Source organism: Coenobita brevimanus, chromosome 13 (genome assembly GCF_032717465.1).
Source record: "Coenobita brevimanus isolate Jiangsu-jjx chromosome 13, ASM3271746v2, whole genome shotgun sequence".
NCBI classification, from domain to species: Eukaryota; Metazoa; Arthropoda; class Malacostraca; order Decapoda; family Coenobitidae; genus Coenobita; species Coenobita brevimanus.
Window position 1 is genome coordinate 14,858,261 of NC_136966.1, and position 20,595 is coordinate 14,878,855.

The following is a 20,595-nucleotide window of genomic DNA, read 5'->3' on the forward strand; positions in this document are numbered from 1 at the left end:
AGATACAAACACACAGTAAGTGCACGTATTACTCTACTACTCACAAACAAGTAGCAAAAAATGTAGTGGTCACCGTTTGATTGATATGCAGTGAGCACTAGTTCTACCACCATTACCATACACACAGTACTGAATACTCGAATGCTCTCTATACACAACAGATCACACTGTTTATTTTACAGATCACTTTACAAGTTTTTAATATACATACATACACACGACTGTAACTGCCAGTATCAAAAAGATCACCACCTTCGACGACGGTACAGTACCTAAGTACGGTAGATAGGTCGTGATTTTAGAGTGCTGTTATTCAAATACTAGAACTTTGTGTGTGTGTGTGTGTGTGTGTGTGTGTGTGTGTGTGTGTGTGTGTGTGTGTGTGTGTGTGTGTGTGTGTGTGTGTGTGTGTGTGTGAAGATACAAAATCTTCCACCAGAACTAGACCCTCTTTTGATATGACTAAGTACACTGAGCCAAAACTGTTGTACACTCACATCAGTTTCAACATGTGGGTATATTTTTTCCTTAAATTCATTGCACTGTTGTCACTGCTATGAACGTCCAGGTTTTGCCAAAACTTGTATATTCACGCCGATATCAGTAAGGCGTATAATTCTGCCGTCACAACAAATGCGTTGTCGTTTTATCGCTGGTACTGCTAGTGTGTGTTGTTACGTGGTGGTTGGCCAGGGTGACCGAGATGGCGCCAACTGGCACTTTATTATCACCACATCGCTGCAGGCTCCTGAAGGTGAGGAATCTGTCGGAGGGGACGACCTGTGCATATGGCTCATACGTGTGCTCCGAGGAGGCATCACAGGGCCTCCTATAGTGCTCCACCCCGCCCATATTATCATACTGGGAGGCCCTGGAGCACGTTGCGGGTGGTGTCCCTTGCTGCTCTGGTTCCCCCAGGCCAAGAACTGGCGGTGGAGAGGATGGCAGAGGAGGCAGGATGGCAGCCCAGTTGACCTGCACCCCAGCAGACTGATCACTTGGGTGGCAGCAGGACGTGTGTGGTGGTGATGGGGCCAGCAGGGCCGTGGTGGCGAACGGTTCAGCAGTGTGGTTAGGCAGCAGCAACCTCGGCTCTGCGTACTCACTAACCAGCTGATCCGGTTTGAGGAGTCGTGAGGAGGATAAGCTGGAATCCTTATCACTGTCAGACGGCCGCCATACCTTGTGGCCACCATACATATTGATGGAAGGGTCCTGGTACAGTTGAGGTGCGTGAGGAGGGCTGGCTGGTGGTGCCTTGTGCCGTACCCTCCACAAGTACCACACCGCACCAAGCACCAGTAACAGCACCAGCGGAATCAGTAGGTACGCCAACCATGCTGACTGTTGTGGGGCGTACAGCACCTCCCCTGCTGCCACCGCCCTGCCCAACCCCTGTCCCTCCACCACTACAGGAGTGCTGAAAGGTCCTGCTCCAGCACCTGTCAGCGCCGCCACACGCACAGTATATATGTGTCCAGGCAGTAAATTACGGGTCTCCAGGTAGGGTGTATCAACTGTCTCAGTAACCTGACTACCGTTGTTGCTGAGCGTGACCATGTACCCTATCACCCCCTGCGCCTCCTCAGTACTAACGCCCGACCATGCGATCAGCACTGAACCCTCCTCTTGCCTCATTACTCGCACCTTACCTGGCGCAGTCAGTGGCACTGGAAAGACGGGAGAGAGCATTTTATAATATGGTTTGGTTGTAACAATATATCTCAAAGTGCTATCTATTTTTTTCCTTTCTTTCTCCATCAGTTTATCTATCTGTCCATATCAGTCTGTTTATATATATTTGTCTACATGTTCATCAGGCTATCTACATGAGTTCATACCTATACATATCTGCTTATATATCAGATTATTTGTTTCTGTACATATGATACTCATAGAACCAGGGACACATGGTATACTCTTAGACCAATGAAATCCAACACGGGCACTGACTTTGCGATGCTTGTCGTAAACTGTAAATTATAGTATAGTAATTTGAATACCTTGTCATCAAAGAAACTTCAACACTGTTTCTTATAAAACTAGCCTTGAACAATATTACTAATTAATGTTATCATACAGTACCTAACGCAGGCGACATGTCTCTGATATACTACGTACTGGCTTATTTTGTAGTCTTTGAAGTCTACATCTAACCTCGCGAATTCGATAAGTCTCCCCTAAACCGAATTCAATCTTCAAATGGTAGTCATCACCATCACCGTGATTTTTTTCCTACTTGCTGATAGAGTCAGGGAAGATCCAGAAACAAAAGAAGATGGGAAGTACGAAACTGGTGGCAATAAAGAGAAAAAGAACATCATTGTGAAAAATGTTTGTTTTTCCTATAACACCGAAACTGGAAGAAGTCTAGGGTAAAATTAGGCTACCCTTGGCACTGGAAGCATTTTAACTGTCAGCACCTTTTCTTTGCAATTTATCGTGCATATTACTCCAATTATTCTCATAAATGTAATTTGCATATATTTTGTATTGACACTATTTACCATAGAAATGTACAAAATGATTAAAAGGTACAATATGCAAAACAGATTGCTAAGGAAGAGGTGCCACGAAGTTCTCTAAGCTAGTAAGAATACGGCCCAAAACTTACCGTCCTCAGGCATGGTGAGGTGGTATGAGTTGGATGGTGTGCCCTCGATGTTGTGCCAGAAGGGTACAATGAAGGAGGTGTAGGGCGTGTTGGGGTGAAGGTTGTGGACTTGATAGGTGGACGAGCTGCCCAGGACGGAAGCCACCTCTGCACCGCCTCCCTCTGCCATCCAGTACACCAACACCCCCTCAACCCAGTCCTCCACTGACTCCAGGAAGCTCCAGCTCAGCATAACACTGTCTGTTGCTGTGGCCGTAGCCTTAGTTAAAGTTACCAGTGAACGCGACAGGCGACGCTGGACCTGACGCACCTGGGGAAGGCACAGGGTAGTTCTCATATAACACAGGCCAGTTCTTATGTATTGCAGGGAGGCCTCAGTCAGTATGACCAGTGTGTACAACATATAATTCTGTACTTTCTATAACCCTTTTCATGCATTACAGTGCCATTTTTTTTGTCCAGTGACAAGAAGGTTGATTAGTATATTAATGAGGCAGCCAAATTATCTTCCCTATTTACAGGTGGAGACTGAGCCGTCCCAACTACACAGACGACTGGAGAGCGCAGTTTTCTGGGTGCCCTGGATTTATAAAGGGTCCTAGCCAGTTTTTACACTGTTACATAGCCTATGATTTTATCATCCTTTGTATAATTCTAACGTACAGTATGCTGCATGTTTGATCACGATTCGCCTCGTGGCTTCCATAGTGACCAGGCTTGCGTGTTCTACCTCATTCCCCCCTTCTCCCCTTGTGGTAGAGTAAGTCGTTCTTTCTGTTGTTCAGAGCAGGACTGTCAACTCTTCCTCCCCTGTGCCTTCATTTCCGCGTCCTTCTTGCAAGTTGAATCAAGCTCTGTTGGCCCCTATATAATGAGCTCAGTCTCTGCATTAGTTGCCACTTAGATCTACTCCTCATTTGTTCACATCTCTGTCCTCCCCTGAATAGTGTATTATTATTTTTGTGAGTGCTCAGGAAGTCTCCAACCATCTAGCTGCTGTATAATTTGAGTATAAGTGTTATTACTATTTTTCTTGTACTGTATAGCCTGAGGCATTAATTCACAGGCCTGATAAGGTTTTTGTGATTCATGTAAAGTTTTTAAAGTCAGCCAGTGTGAGTAGTGTTTTGTATCTGTGATAATATTATATCTTACTTTAACTGAGCATTATCCGGTTCTCTCATTTATCAGGGCTGACTTAGATAAATTTGTTCTTGTTAAATTCGTGTTAATAGAGGCTATTACAGTTAACCATATATGTAATCTGTTTTGCCAGTACATTATCCTTATGAGTCCTGAATGTTTAGTTGTTAGTTTGAGCATTAAACTTCAACTTGTAATTTTACCCAAGTCTTTTGTTTTGAACCTGGAACTTTGTGGGTCAGTAGTGATTTTAGGATTCTCACTTTAAGTGTTCATTATCTCTCTCTGTTCCGTAACATAAATTTGACGACCTCTTATCAGGATATTCAGGATATTATCATAAGGATATTGCTTGATATTTTGTGACTGATTTATTCATGATGTCTACTATTACTACTCTTGATGAAGCCAAAGATTTTTTGTCAAATGTGCAAACAGTGTGTGATGTAGAAAACAGAACAAAGAATGAACTTAAGCTTGTTGCTCAACAATTGGGAATTGCTGTTCGCTCTCATCATTCTAAAGATCAAATTATTGACATGATTAATAAAAGCTTGTTTAATGTAACTCCTCCAGATGAGCAAATGCAGATTGAAATAGCTAAGTTACAGCTAGCCCTGCAGGAGGCTCGTACTAAGGACTGAGTTTCAGGCTCGTGCTAAGGAGGCTGAGGCTAAGGAGGCTGAGTCTCAGGCTCATATTCAGGAGGTACAGGCACAGGCTCAGGCACAAATTGAACTTGCTAGGATTCAGGCAGACCATGAGTATCGCATGAAACAAGGTGGAACTGGATCATCTAGCTCTGATGATTTTGATGTGGCTAAATATGTTAAACTTGTCCCTCCTTTTAATTAATCTGATTTAACAAAGTATTTTCAGTTGTTTGAGAGGGTAGCTACAGGTTTTAATTGGCCCAAAAAGTATTGGCCAGTACTCCTTCAGACTGTTCTCACCGGTAAAGCTCAAGTAACTTATGCATCTTTGCCTCAGGATCAATCTGATAATTATGATGTAGTTAAGAGCTTGATTCTTAAGGCCTATGAGCTTGTTCCTGAAGCCTATAGAGTAAAATTTAGGACAACTTATAAGCAAGATAAGCAATCCCATGTTGAGTATGCAAAAATCAAAGAAGATCTGTTAGAGCAGTGGTTAAATTATAAGAATGAAAATTCTGATTTTGATAAATTTAGGCAGATGATTTTGCTGGAGGACTTCAAAAGGTGTATTAATAATGAGGTAAGCCTACATCTTCATGAGAAAAGAATAGATAATTTGTCTGATGCTGCAGTTTTAGCTGATGAATATGTTCTCAGTCACAAGAGATATTCTAAAGAAAAAAGGAAAGCTGAGAGTAAGTACGTTGCCTCTACTCAGAGTACAGGTAACAGGAAAGAGAATAAAGATGATGTTTCTCAGGAAGTAAATACCAGCTCCACCTCTAGATTTCAGAAAAGTAAATGTACTTATTGTAGTAAGCTTGGTCATACTACAGAGAAATGTTTCAGGAGACAGCGTGATGTGAACAAAAAGGAGTCTTTAAATATTCAGTCAATTGGTCTAGTGTCCACCCTTGAGAGTTCCCAGAATTCTTTAACCGAGTTAAATGAACCTGCTTTGAGGGGTAAATTAAATTCTCATGATGAAGCTCCTCTTTTGAGCAGTAACGTGGGTGATACTCTCAAGAGTTCATGTGCTAATTTCCTGTCTGATGGTTTTGTCAATCCTCTGGACAGTAATGACAGGAAATCAGTTAAAATATATCGTGATACAGGTGCTTGCCAGTCCCTTATGCTGACCAGTGTTCTAGGCTCTAATGTTTATTCCTCTGATGAAACTGTAATCTTACAAGGTGTAGGGAATATTTACTTCTCTGTCCCTCTGTGCAGAGTGAATTAAGAGTCTGGTTTTGTTAATGGTTCCGTAATGGTTGGGTTGGTTGAGACACTCCCAATGTCAGGTGTAACTTTCTTACTTGGAAATGATATTGGTGGAATCAAGTGTGTCCAGCTCCTCAGTTGTCTAGTGAACCAGTGACTGCGACCCAGGATTGTGATATCCCTGATGTGTTCTCTGCATGTGCTGTCACTAGGGCTAAGTTTAAAGTTACTGGTGACTTAGAGGATAATGATGATGATGTTGTTATCCTAGCTGACACTTTTCTTGCTAATTTGGACCACTCACTAGATGAGGCAGTACCCCGTAGTGATGATAATTTGTCTCGTCAAGAGTTGGTTCAGTTCCAGGCTGCTGACCCTGAGTTGAAAGGTCTAGCTAACTCTGCTTGCAGTGAGGAAGGGTCAGTTGGTTCTTCTACTTGTTATTATATAAAGTCAGGAGTACTTATGAGGAAGTGGAGACCCCCAACAGCGTCAGCCGACTGTGAATGGGAGGTTATACATCAAGTTGTAATCCCTCGTGTTTGTAGGCAGGATATCATTAGACTGGCTCATGATTCCAGTTTGGCAGGACACCTTGGAGTGAGGAAGACTGTGGCACGCATTTTGAAACACTTCTACTGGCCAGGTATCTTCAGAGATGTTTCCTGGTATTGTAAGTCTTGTCACACACCTGTCAAGTTGTGGGGAAGTGTAATCAGACTGAAAAAGTTGCACCTCTAGTTCCCATTCCTCCTTTTGAAGTGCCATTCACCCGTGTGTTGGTGGATATTGTGGGCCTTCTTCCTAAGACTTCTTCAGGATTTTCTTATGTGTTGACCCTGATTGATATAGCTACTCGTTATCCTGAAGCCATTCCACTTAGAAATATCTCAGCAAAGAACGTGGTTAAGGGAATGCTAGGGTTCTTCACCAAGTTTGGTCTGCCCAGTGAGGTACAGTCAGACCAGGGAAGTAATTTCATGTCAAATGTTTTCAAGCAGTCTCTGAAAGAGTTGGGCATCACCCATATTACATCTTCAGCTTACCATCCCCAGACCCAAGGAGCGTTGGAGAGATATCATCAAACACTCAAATCGATGCTCAGGAAATACTGTTTGGAACATCAGAAAGACTGGGATAAATGTCTTCCATTCATTGTATTTGCCGCAAGAGAATCTCCAAATAAATCACTGGGCTTCTCACCCTTTGAACTACTGTTTGGTCATGAAGTAAGAGGACCCCTTAAGCTACTCAAGGAATGCTGGCTGTCGGAGGAAGATGACGTCAACCTGCTGGAGTATGTGATGAAGTTCAAAGAACGGCTGTCCACTGCTTTACAGCTGGCGAGAGAGAATTTAGGAGCTGCTCAGGAGAAGATGAAGACTTGGTATGATAAGAAGTCTAGGTTACGCCACTTTCAGCCAGGAGATCAGGTTTTGATTCTGCTACCGGTGCATGGGCAACCTCTTCAAGCCAAGTTTAGTGGTCCTTATTTCGTGGAGAAGAAACTCAGTGATGTCAACTATCTCATAGCCACACCAGATCGTAGAAAGAACAAGCAACTTTGTCACATCAACATGCTAAAGTTATATCACAGGCGGGACGAAAATAACCCAGTCTGCACTGTAGCTGTTCCACCCGAGTCTGCAAGTGAAGTTCTCCCATGCAGTATGAGCCTGAGTGATAGTTTGGGGAAGAATCTTGATATCATGAATGATCTCCAGACTAAGCTTTCTCATCTAGCTCCCGAGGAAAGGCAGGAGTTTTCGGCATTACTGCAGTTGTACCTGCAAGTGTTCCGTGCCACTCCAGGAAGAACCACTGTGTTGATGCATGATGTCGATGTTGGAGACGCAAAGCCAATTAAACTGCCCAGTGAAAGTTCCTCTCATCCAGAAGGAGCTTGGCTACCTGTTGGACCACAAGATGATTGAGCCCTGTCAGAGCGAGTGGAGTTCTCCTGTCACTCTAGTCCCTAAGCCAGGTGGGTCACAGCGGCTTTGCATCGACTACAGATGTGTTAATCAGATAATCAAAACAGACACTTACCCTCTCCTTCACGTGGAAGATTGCATAGACAAGATCGGAAAGGCTAGGTACATAAGTAAGTTTGATTTGTTAAAGGGATACTGGCAAGTACCTATGAATGAACGTGCTAGGGAGATCTCATGTTTTGTAACACTAGGAAAGACTTTTGCATGTTCTGTAATGCCATATGGTATGAAGAATGCACCAGCCACTTTTCAGAAGCTCATGAATGTTGTAACAGAGGGTTTGGCAGGGTGTGTTGTTTATATTGATGATGTATTAATCTTCAGTGACAACTGGAAAGATCACCTATGCCATGTCAGTAAATTTCTTGAGCATTTGGTTCAGGCTAATCTTGTAGCTAATTTATCAAAGTGTGAGTTTGGTCAAGCTAAAGTTCAGTACCTTGAGTACGTAATTGGTGATGGACATGTTGCACCACCAGGAGCTAAGGTTCAAGTTATAAATGATCTTCCCAGACCTAAAAGTAGGAAAGAGCTATAAAGATTTTTGGAAATGGTAGGTTATTACAGGAGATTTGTTCTTAACTTTTCAATTCTTGTATCACCACTTACAGACCTACTGAAAAAGGGAGTTAAATTTGTCTGGACCGATAACTGTGAATCCTCTTTCAGTAAACTTAAAGCTATCCTATTAAGTCAACCAGTGCTCGCTACTCCAAATTTTGCTAAGCCTTTTAAGATGGCTGTTGATGCAAGTGATACAGGAGCTGAGGCTGTTTTGCTGCAAGAGGATGATCAGGGTATTGAACACCCTGTATCTTATTACAGTAAGAAGTTCACTCCACCTCAAAAGAACTACTCAGCTATTGAGAAAGAGCCTTTGGCCTTGATTTTGGGTTTACAGGATTTTTCATTTTATTTGTGTTCTGGTTTTGACCCCATAGTCATTTATACCGATCATAACTCACTGAAATTACTTAGTAAGTTTAAAGATAAAAATCAGAGATTGACAAGATGGAGTCTACTTCTTCAGGAATATTCATTAGACATACAACATGTCAAGGGGAAAGAAAATGTTATTGCAGATTGCTTATCTAGACTTTAGACAGATTGTTTTAGAGTAATAAGAAATTTTCTTTGTAATTTCTTTTCCTTTGTGGGGAGGTGTTACATAGCCTATGATTTCATCATCCTTTGTATAATTCTAACGTACAGTATGCTGCATGTTTGATCACGATTCGCCTCGTGGCTTTCATAGTGACCAGGCTTGCGTGTTCTACCTCACTCCCCCTTTCTCCCCTTATAGTAGAGTAAGTCGTTCTTTCTGTTGTTCAGAGCAGGACTGTCAACTCTTCCTCCCCTGTGCCTTCATTTCCGCATCCTTCTTGCAAGTTGAATCAAGCTCTGCCGACCCCTACATAATGAGCTCAGTCTCTGCATTAGTTGCCACTTAGATCTACTCCTCATTTTTTCACATCTCTATCCTCCTCTGTATAGTGTATTATTATTTTTGTGAGTGCTCAGGAAGTCTCCAACCATCTAGCTGCTGTATAATTTGAGTATAAGTGTTATTACCATTTTTCTTGTACTGTATAGCCTGAGGCATTAATTCGCAGGCCTGGTAAGGTTTTTGTGATTCATGTAGAGTTTTTAAAGTCAGCCAGTGTGAGTAGTGTTTTGTATCTGTGATAATATTATATCCTACTTTAACTGAGCATTATCCAGTTCTCTCATTTATCAGGGCTGACTTAGATAAATTTGTTCTTGCTAAATTCGTGTTAATAGAGGCTATTACAGTTAACCATATATGTAACCAGTTTTGCCATTACATTATCCTTATGAGTCCTGAATGTTTAGTTGTTAGTTTGAGCATTAAACTTTAACTTGTAATTTTACCCAAGTCTTTTGTTTTGGGCCTGGAACTTTGCGGGACAGTAGTGATTTTAGGATTCTCACTTGAAGTGTTCATTATCTCTCTCTGTTCCGTAACAACACAAACAAATTTATGTACGATACATATTATTTGTGGTATTACTGTCACTAATATTTGCTTATACTAAAGTGGCTGGTGCTTGTATAAGTGAAGACATTCCTTTATACGAGCAATCTTATACACAACAGAACATAGATCAGTTTATAAATATAGTACCTGGTCTGCAGTGAGGGTAGGGTATGGGTTGGCCTTGGTGGTGACAGAATCAGACCAAGGGCTTGAGAACGACGCCCCCTGACTATTGACAGCATGCACCAGGAAAGTGTAGGTGTGACCTGGCGACAGGTGACTGACCACACATGATTCTTGTGTGATGACAGCATCAGCCACACGCCACTCGGTCCACCCCTGGCGCCAGTTCTCCACAACGTACCACTGGTGGTCAACCTTGCTGCCCTGGGAGTTGGGCAGCCAGCTTAGCTGCACTGTAGTTTGGTTCCAACCCTGTACATGGGGCTTGCTGGGTGGTGGTGGCAGTACTGGTGACTCCATTGGCGTTGTGTCCTCCACCACGTTAAGCACTGCCTCCTGCTGTATACTGCCTGTTGTTGCTGTTACATGACAGCTGTATATGCCTGCATCGTCAAGTCGCACGTCTTTGATGATGAGGGCACCATTCTTTGGCAAGGAGGTTCGAGGCTGGTGAGAGTGCTGGCTCAGTTGACTGGATGGTAGGTGTGCGGGGGGCCGGTACCACCAGGTGACATTCGCTGCTGCTGCCTCACTCACCACCTCACATGAGAACCTGGCCATTCCTCCAGGGGCCACTGGCAGGTCCTTGGGTCCTACACCCACTACTGGTGGAGGCAGTGCTGTTACCACCACAACTTCTGCTCGCCCACGCACCCCTCCACCACTATTAATGCCCCAACAATAGTATATACCAGTGTCCTGTGGGGCTGGCTGGTGCAACAAGAGAGTACTGCCATCATCTGACACTGACGCACGGCTTCTGCTGTGACCAGGGGGTAGAACAGCCGTCTTGTCCAGAATGGAGAGGCACCAGAGCACAAGGGGTTGAGGCTGGCCTTCCACATGGCACCGCAGTTGTGCCTCATTGCCATGAATCACTTGCAGGTGCTGAGGTCTCTGGGTCAGCACTGGCACACCCAGCAAAATGAGTGTAGCCCTAGCAGTGGCCACACCAGCCTCACTCTCCGCCTCACACACATACACACCTGAGTCTGCAACCGTCACTCTCTGCAGAACTAATTGCTGGTCCTCAATAGGGGCTCCTCCAGCAGCATCCCTCCATCCGCCCGCCTCCAAGTTACTGTCGGGGAGGGAGAGCCTCTCGCCCGGCAACCCAACTCCACGCTAGCACCTGATGCCACTGACGTGTTGGATGGCTGCTCCTCAAACCACGGGGGTGCTGGGAGAATTAACAGTATAATGGTAGAATAACTGTGTATTGAAATTATTATACTATCAGGTCCATAATGGTAATGTAGCATGGATAATCGTAAATCAGTAACTAAGCAAAGAAGGGGGACATTTTCTTGCAAAATTAGGTTCTCTGTTATCTGTTTATATCAGTTGGACCAAAACAACCACAGCTTCAGCCCGGGTTCACGTACAGTTGAGTCTGGAGGCATAACAAGAGCAACATAACAAATCATTTCTGCATTTAACACCTTTATATTGTAACTACGTTGGTATTAAACATACAAGGCATGATAATAGCATGGTGCTGGGGAGTGCTGGAGAGAGACGCCTTCACGTGGTGGCACTGGTATGACTGGGCAGATCTGCTGTCTGGTTATAGAAACGTCCCTCGCTTCCCTCTCTTTTTCCTAAAAGGAAGATGGTGGACTGCAAGACAACAACAACAAGGGTGCAGCCCACTGGGTTCATGTACAGATGAGCCTGGAGTTGCAGCTACTGGTACTACCACTACTACTACAACAACAAGAACAGTAACAACTACTACAACTACTACTGTCATAGTTATATGGCAAAGAAAATTTTGGAATAATTCAAACCAATCAGTAAAAAAAAGAAAAAGAAAAAGAAATATTAGCCATGATAATAGGGTCCATGGGCCCTCACAAGCACGACCAACCATCAACTAATAAAAACCCATGATGTAGTCTATATTTTGTTCTTGCAACCACTAAATGATCTTATATAACTTCAGAATGACATTTTTTTATCAACGGAGTTAATGCAGGCTATACCTAACCCCACTAGCTAGAAAAGTCTCCCCAAAGAAAATGAGTGTTTTCTCTTGGAAACTGTTCACTGACTGATGATGGCGGGTTAAGTTAGAGAAGCCTCACGGGATCCAGCAGCATTGCAGGCACAACATACAGTATTTTACAAACGGTTTTGAAATATGGCATAACTATTTTTTGTTGCCCTAATCTAGAGCATATTACCACATAATTAAGGTGGAAAAGTAATAATCAACACATGAACAAATAACTTACTCATGACAGTGAGGTGAGATGGCGGTGCCTGACGGGCGCCAGCAAAGTTGTGGACACGACATATGTATTGGGCTGAATCCTGCTGGATGGCCCGGGTGATTATCAGGTCACCATCCTGGCTGACATTGATGTGGCTAGAGTTGGTGACCTGGTGTCCATCCCTGAGCCAGGTCACTTCAGGTGGTGGAGTGCCCTTGGCAGGCCGGCAGGGCAAGGTGATGGATTCCCCTACCAGCACTTTTATAGAGGAGTCAGCCTGCTGCTGAAAGTCATAGGCCAGTGTGGCCACAATGAGTGTGGCATTTTTTGAACGTGTGGTGCCATAGCTGTTTGAGGCCACACACCAATATGTTCCTGCATCACTGTCCCTCCTGGTGGACGTGACCCGCAGGAAGAACAGTGACCCTGAGGGCAGAAGCACCCGGTGTGAACGTTGATCCTCTGATGACGTGGTCACTTCCTCCCCGTCCCGGAACCATCGGATTCTGGAACTGCCCGAGCCGGCGCAGTTCAGAGTGGCGGGGTCGTTGCGCCGCGCCACCACATTTCCTGGGTGTTCCTTGATCACTGGAGGTGCACCTGTACAGGAGATGTCATCATCATCATTATTATTTTCATCATTTCCTTTTTCTGCCTATGGACGGGATAAGGTCTGGCCTAGAAACGTAGGAAAATGAATACATGACATTGTCAGGGAAATTGATTTACCACCATGAGACACTAGTATATGGCCTTTATAAAATGAAACATTGTGTTCACTGCCCACTTAAAGTCTGCAGTTAATATTTTTTAACTTTTATAGTGGAACTGGGTAGTGCAAATAGTCCATACTAGCCCTGATACGAAAAAAGCAATAGTGCCTTCCAACATTCTGGATATAAGGTAACTGCCGAATGCCTGTTATCCATGCCTCCTACTTCTTATAAGAGCCACTAGCCACTGAGAATGTGACAATGATAGCACTGAAGACGGCTTTTTCCGTCCACTAAAACAGAGAAAGCATTCTCATAGCACCTTTCTTTAAGCTGGCAAAAATCCCTAACTCTTTTCAGCTCATCTAATGGTCAAGATCATGCCAGCCAGTCATACTGAAGGGTAAACTTGTCTAGTACCCAATGACACTCATTCCTACCTTATAACTAACTTTCTTCAAATTCTATGCAACTTCGACTTACAATTGAAGCAGTGACATCGGTCCAGTTCCGTCAAGTGAAAACAAACAGACTAGTGGAACGCCACAACGTCCGGTCCTGAATATATCTTTGTTGAAATGGTGCTTGAGGATGCGAAAGTGGATGTATGTGGAATAACTGAAACAAAATGGAGAGGTGAAAGTGTGAGAGAATGGGAGTATGGATGGGGTATATGTGCAGGAGTAGATGAGAATGAGAGGGCGAAGGAAGTAGTGTGTATAGTTGTGAGTAAAAGATGGAAGAAGAGCATAAGACAGTATGGATCAGTTGGGTCAAGGATTGTGTGGGTAAAGTTGAAAGTTGGAATACAAATGTGGGCGATTGTGTGTGTGTATGCACCAACGCAAGATCGTGCTAGAAGAGTGAGAGAAGAGTTCTGGACAAATGTGGAAGTGTGCATGGAAAAGTTTGGAAGGAATGAGAGAGTGTTTTTGATTGGTGATATGAATGGTAAAGTTGGTAATGTGAAGGTGGATGGAATAGTTGGTGAGTGGGGTGTGCCTGCTGAGATAGATGAGAATGGGAGTGCGTTAGTGGACATTTGTGCTGGGAGGGGGTTGGTGATAGCCAATACCCTCTTCAGGCATAAAATGATCCACAGGTATACATGGCGAGTGATGAGAAGGGTGGGTGGTGAACTGAATGAAAGGAAGGCAATGATTGATTATGTGTGTGTGGATGAAAGGATGCGAAGATGTGTAAAGGATGCAAGAGTGTATAGAGGTTGGGGGAGTGGACTTTCTGACCACTACTTGGTGGTGGCCAGAATTAGGATCCAAGTAAGATGGAGAAATAGAAGAAGGGAAAGACGAGAGGAAGGAGTAGTTGCAAGGAGAGTGGAAAGGTTACAAGAGGATGAGAAAAAGGCAGAGTATAAGAGAGAAGTGGAGGAACGATTGGGCAAATATGAATTGGAGCAGATGGGAGACGTGGAAGGTATGTGTAAGATATTTACAGAAGAAATATGTGCAGCATGTGATGTGGTGTGTGGAAGGAAGAGAAGACGGAGGGGGGTGCAAGGAACAGCGTGGTGGACTGAAGAGGTGAAACAGGCTGTGGCACAAAAGAAGAAAGCATACAATGAATGGATGAGAAATAGGGGCGTGGAAGAAGTTGGGAGGCGGAAGAGAGAGTTATATATGGAAAGGAAGAGAGAGGTGAAAAGATTAGTAAGAGAGAGTAAGAAGAGAGTGGATGAGGAATTTGGAAGGAATTTGAGTGTAAAGTGGAGGGACTGTAAGAAAATGTTCTGGAGAGAAGTGAAAAGAGTAAGACAGGGTGGAGGTGAAGTTAGCAGGGGAGTGAAAGATAAAAATGGTAGATTACTAGTGGAGAAGGGAGAAAAAGTGAGCAGATGGAGAGAACACTTTAAGGAATTGTTGAACGTAGAGGATGGAAGTAATGCGAGTATAAGTGGCTGGGGAATGGCTGGGAGAAGGAGGGAGGTGAGAAGACAGGAAGAAATCAGTAGGATAGAAGTTGTGGAAGCAATGAAGAAAGTTAAATCGGGGAAAGCCCCAGGAATTGATGGAGTGTGTGGTGAAATGCTGAAGCATGGGGAGGGATAGTAGTAGAATGGATGTGGAAGATGTGCAGATTAGCCTGGGAGGAAGGTAGAGTCCCGGAGGATTGGAAGTCAGGTATAATTATTCCCTTGTACAAAGGAAAAGGGGAAAAAGAAGTGTGTGGTAATCATAGGGGCATTTGTCTTCTTAGTATAATAGGAAAAGTGTATGGTAGGATACTTATAGACAGAGTTAGAGAAAGAACAGAGAAATTAGTTGGAGAAGAACAGGGAGGCTTTAGGAAGGGAAGAGGTTGTGTAGATCAGATATTCATTCTTAGATCTTTAGTGGAAAAGTTTCTAGAGAAGGGAAGGAAGTTGTATGCGGCTTTCATGGATTTGGAGAAAGCATATGACAGGGTGGATAGACAAGGATTGTGGAAAGTGTTAAGAATATATGGAGTAGATGGGAAGTTGTTGAATGCTGTGAAGAGTATGTACGATGGTGCGAAGGCTGCAGTGCGTGTGGATGGTGAACTAAGTGAATTTTTCTCTTTGAAAGTTGGTTTGAAACAGGGATGTGTCATGTCTCCATGGTTGTTCAATCTGTACATGGATGGGGTAATAAAAGAGGTACAAGGTAGGGTAGTGGATGTTGGAGTGGCCCTGGTGAGAGAGGATAGTGTTTGGAAACTCCCTGTACTGTTGTTTGCAGATGATACTGTGTTGTTGAGTGAAGACGAAGGGGAGCTGCAAGGCTTGGTGGATGAGTTTGAGAGAGTGTGTAAGAAACGGAACCTAAAGGTGAATGTAGGGAAGAGTAAAGTGATGGTCTTTGAGAGAGGTGAAGTTAGTGAATGTACAGCGAGGTTGGATGGTGAGGAATTGGAAAATGTGAGTACGTTTAAGTATTTGGGTAGTGTGATGAGTAAGGATGGAGGTTTGGAGGGTGAAGTGCTTGAAAGGGTACAGCAGGGAAGAAAGGTTGCTGGTTCCTTGAAAGCAGTGATAAGAAACAGGGAAGTGAGCATGGAAGTGAAAAAGTTACTACATGACAGTATTGTGATACCAACTCTAACGTACGGAAGTGAAGCTTGGACATTGTTGGAAGGACACAAGTCAAGAGTGAGAGCAGTGGAAATGAGTTATTTAAGAGGAGCCTGTGGAGTCACGTGGAGAGACAGACTGACGAATGAGGATATAAATGAGCGTTGTGGTGTGGATGTGGATGTGATAGGAAGTGTTATGAGAAACACACTGAGGTGGTTTGGCCATGTGGAGAGGATGGAGGGTGAAAGACTGACGAAGAGAGTGTATGTGAGTGAGGTGGAGGGGGGAAGAGGGAGGGGGAGGCCGAGGATGAGATGGAGGGATGGGGTGGAGAGGTATATGAGAGAGGGGGGTGTGAGTTGGGAGCAGGGCAGTGAAATGCCGGGGGACAGGGCGACTTGGAGGCGATTTGTTTGTGGCCACCCCAAATGGGATTGAGGCGTCTGGCAATAGATAGATAGATAGATAGAAATGGCGTGCCTTTCCAGTGTGTTGTTAAAACCTTCAGTCCGAGGACAATTATATTCAACTTGAGAAGAAAATCTCATATTCAAAAGGTTAATGAAGGCTGTCTCTAACCTCTTTATTCCTAAAAATTTCTCCTAAGGGGACTAAAATGGTCGTGAGCAGAAAAAAAAAAAAAGCATCATCAGATTACCGAGGTTACTGTACATATAAAAGGTTATTATAACGTTGATTTCGACTGATTATTTTCATGAGTCATTCACTTTAGAGCTAGTCTTCACTTAAACATCCACTGTCCTGTGTTTGTAAAATTTCGTCATTGGGAAAGTCTCTCCTGTTATCCCTGCCTCGCACCATCCTCCCCCACGATCCCCAAATTCCTTGATTTCAATTTCTTTAACTCCGCCCCCTCCCGTATCTGTAAAATCACTCGTGTCAGCCCTCTTTCACTTATTTCTGCTTAACCATCCATAAAATTCCTTATGTCAGGCTTCTTTTATTCCGTCGTGCCCTACCACTCCTATAATCTTTGTTATGGCAGCCCTCTTTCATCTTAAATCTCTTCCCTTGCCTCTTGCTCATCCACATCCACAAGTTCATTTACATTGGCCCTCTTCCATTCCAAAATCTCACACATTGCGCCTCACTCACTTTATCCCCACTGATCATCATCATCATCATATCATCTTCATCATCACCACTTACTGTAGACTTCATTTTCCCATCTAACGAAGGGATGAGGTAGGGTCCATGGAACAAGAATATATCTAGTAGACTGAAAACTAAAAGAAATTTGCCCAATTAAATGGGTCACACTCGTATTCACTTATCATTGAAGCCACTGGAAACCTGACTCCACCCTACAGGTATAAACATCTACATTCATGTGCTTCACATTACAGTAGCCATGCCTTCTAGAAACCTTCTTTCAATCTGAAATCTTTCACAGAACCATTTACTTAGTCCATCAATATCCCTAAAATCCCTTACATAACCTTCCTTCACTTCAGAATCTCTCGCCTTATCTTTGACTTGCTTTGTTCTGTCACCAAAGTAAGTTACTTTTACCCGTTGCCCACCCACTCCATCTTGTCCAGCCTCCTCACAACACTCTCTTCTGTTACTCCTCTCCCTTTGACTTTATATATATACCCCCATCCCCCTCCACCTCCTTCACACACACACACACACACACACACACACACACACACACACACACACACACACACACACACATTCGCGCCTCGCTCAGGTTGCGAAAAGTTTCACTGACGAAGTGGGTGGTTACTGTCTCCCTTGAGCAAGGGGACGGGTGTGTGCGTGTGTGAAGGTCACAGCCTTGCCCTTAGATCGGACTATATGAGCTCTCAGCTCCCTTCCGGGAGGGTAAAAGCTGACGATCACGACCATCAAGTGATCCTGACCGACCCGGTGAATTACACACACACACACACACACACACACACACACACACACACACACACACACACACACACACCAAGTTACCTATGTACTCCTCCCCTCATTCCTTCCTTCATTCGCCAAACTCCACCCCCACCCTCACTTCAGTTTCGTCTTTCTCCTTTTCCCTCTGCTCTTTCTCGGACCGGTCAAATCCATTGGACTAAGTTGATTTTCCCCTGTTCAACGTTCATCAAGTATTAGCCCACAGCTGGGGACCTGGATGTAAATTTGATTGCTATGTGTCATATTCTAGGTGACGACTGCCACTCAACAAAACCTTATCTGCCAAAATGACCCTTCTAATAATCCTAAGTAGTCTTCTTCTTCTTCCCCTTTTCCCTCTACTCTTCACTATAAACATGGGGTCATTTCGTATGTACAGTGCATCCACAAAGAAAAATGCAATAAAATTTGTGAAGATGGGTTGCTTTATGAGATGAAGCAAGGATTCGGAAGGTGTGAATGATATATGAATGACGCATGAGCCAATTTCACAAGGTGATCTTTTCTCTGGATCTCATCTCGCCCCAGCTTTTAGGCAGGAATTAAGAATGGTATTATGGAATTAGTACTACATATACCGATATACTGGACATTACCTAAACAGTTAGTAGCTGCTGGGGAGAGATGCCTTCATGTTGTGGCATCAACATAATCGGACGGCACCACTGCCTCAGTACCGTATACAAATGTCCATTAACTCCCTCTATGTCCCCTCAAAAGGAAGACGGTGAATTGCAAGATGAGAGTAATGTCATTCTGCAGTCCACTGGGTTCACATTCAGATGACCCAAGGGACAGCACCACCACCACCGCCAACAACAACAAAATAATTATTTACCTGTCCACTGTCGTTATAAATACTGCGATTTTTTTAATGAAATAAACAAAGGTAAACAACACTTGTTAATTAGTTTATTTGTCCTCGACACAGAAAAAAAAAATAAAGACCAAAATATTTGTTATTGCAATGCATGTGCTAGATACACCACCAGAGTGAAAGGATTAAACTCAGTAATATCATCTGAAGCAAACAGGAATTAAACCAGACAGAGGACATTTTAGATAGCCGCATTCACCCATCCGTATCCTACACCTGATCGCATCCATGAAAGTTACTGATCTCCACCTAGACCTATGAGAATATTGCTTTTTTTTTTTTTTTTTTAATAACTTATAAACCATTGATCAAACTGCCAAGGAAAAGTATACAGACCTCGTCCAGGACCAGACAAAACTTCTAGGGCCAAGAAATGCCTCATTTATGTTTTAGTATTTCCTGTATGGAAGAGCAATTGAAAATTGTTGAAAAGTTGGGTGTCCGAAATACCGTAATGACACTGATGCAAAACTTTCAAATATTATCCATACAAAATAATTTTTTCACATGATTTCCTTCCAAGTTCATGTATCTATAATTCTGAATTAAACTGAGATTGAAATTCACGATGTTTGGACATTTTTGGAGCAGTTACCGTAAACAGTGGGTCAAGGTCACTGTAACAGGGTCAGTATAAAAAAAAATAATGGTGCTGTACATTCTCAACAAGTATGATGGAAGTTGGAGACGAAAGTTAAAGGAGTAATAATAACAATAACAATGATAATAATAATAATAATAATAATAATTATTATTATTATTATTATTATTATTATAATGACGGAAACAAAGACCTTCACCCATGGCAGAAGGTGGAGATCAGTAATAACTAGAAAACTCTAGGAGTCAGAGACAGTTACTGATCTCAAACTATGAGAATATTGTTGACCGGGCACAATTTGTGGTTTTTGTAAAAACTCAAAAACCGTTGGTTAAGCTGCCACCTAAAGTATACAGACAAGGTCCAGGACCAAAGAAAACTTCTAGGGCCAAGCAGTGAGTCACTTATGTTTTGGTTTTTCCTGCATGGAAGAGCAATTGAAAAGTCAGGTGTATGAAATACATTGTCACGCATGAATGACCCTCCAATTTTTTTCCGTAGAAGAATTTTGAAAACAATTTTATCACAGGATTTCCATTCATGTTCATGTATCAGTAATAGTTTTATGTAAAATGAGGTTGAAAATTCATAATTTTTGGACATTTTTGAACCTGTGACAATAAAAAGTCAAGGTCACTGAAACTGTATCAGTGTCATAGAGTCATGGCACTGTATATCCTCAATAAGTATGATGAAAACCGGAGACGAAAAGTGGTGGAATAGCAATAATAACTAGTTACCTATTTACTGTGTAGTCACAACGACAAAGCTTTGCCATAATTATGACGGTATATAAGGTTTGAAATTTTGGAACCATAAACAAGTCTGTGACCTTTAAAAGTAGTTCAAGGTCATTCATATTTGGGACATGTACTTAGAGTAACCTAAGTTAGCTTCTTGTGTAATATTAACAAGATCTGAAGGCAGAGATGTGAAAGAATGCATGGCTACATTTTTCATTTGTCCCAATAGTTGACTAACTGTGTGCTTAACTGTAACTATATATTTTTCAGATAGCAAGGACCACAGCTGTATTTCTGTGTAGTTACAACTTTACCGATTTTGTGGTTTTCTCTAAAATGTGCAACAAAGAAAACACTGAGCACATCTGACTTCTGTAATTTCCACTAGGCTAAATGACAAAATATTCAAATCAAAATTCTGAGCAAACTTTTCAGTAATAGGATTTTCAATCAAATAGCTGTATCTTAATTAGTGTCTGAGATTTTGCAATTACAAATTAGCAATTTTTGCACCAAAATGGGTATATGACCTTCAGAAATAGGTCAAGGTCATTTATATTAGCACAAGTACCGTACTTGGGCTACCCTAGGGTACCTTCCTGCATAATATCATCAAGATTTGAGAAAAAAAAAGTGCAAGGAATAATA

General features: G+C 42.8%; 1 protein-coding gene across 1 annotated transcript; it reads right to left on the reverse strand.

The window, feature by feature from the left end:
- Positions 1-624: 624 nt before the first annotated feature.
- Positions 625-18,985, reverse strand: LOC145414977 (roundabout homolog 1-like). Its single transcript, XM_080284395.1, has 6 exons — positions 18,940-18,985; positions 12,048-12,626; positions 10,893-10,990; positions 9,775-10,818; positions 2,615-2,924; positions 625-1,670 (listed from the first exon to the last, which is right to left on the reverse strand). Exons 1-6 carry the CDS (start codon positions 18,983-18,985, stop codon positions 625-627), a joined length of 3,123 nt encoding a protein of 1,040 aa, XP_080140521.1.
- Positions 18,986-20,595: the final 1,610 nt, after the last annotated feature.

Bases quoted from the DNA above. Each gene is read 5' to 3' on its own strand.
- LOC145414977 (XM_080284395.1), bottom strand. From the start codon at position 18,985: ATGAGGCATTTCTTGGCCCTAGAAGTTTTGTCTGGTCCTGGACGAG. The intron at 12,627-18,939 runs GTCTGTATACTT...TCTCCTGTACAG, and splicing joins TTTGTCTGGTCCTGGACGAG to GTGCACCTCCAGTGATCAAG. The intron at 2,925-9,774 runs GTACTATATTTA...TGCCTTCCCCAG, and splicing joins CTACCCTCACTGCAGACCAG to GTGCGTCAGGTCCAGCGTCG.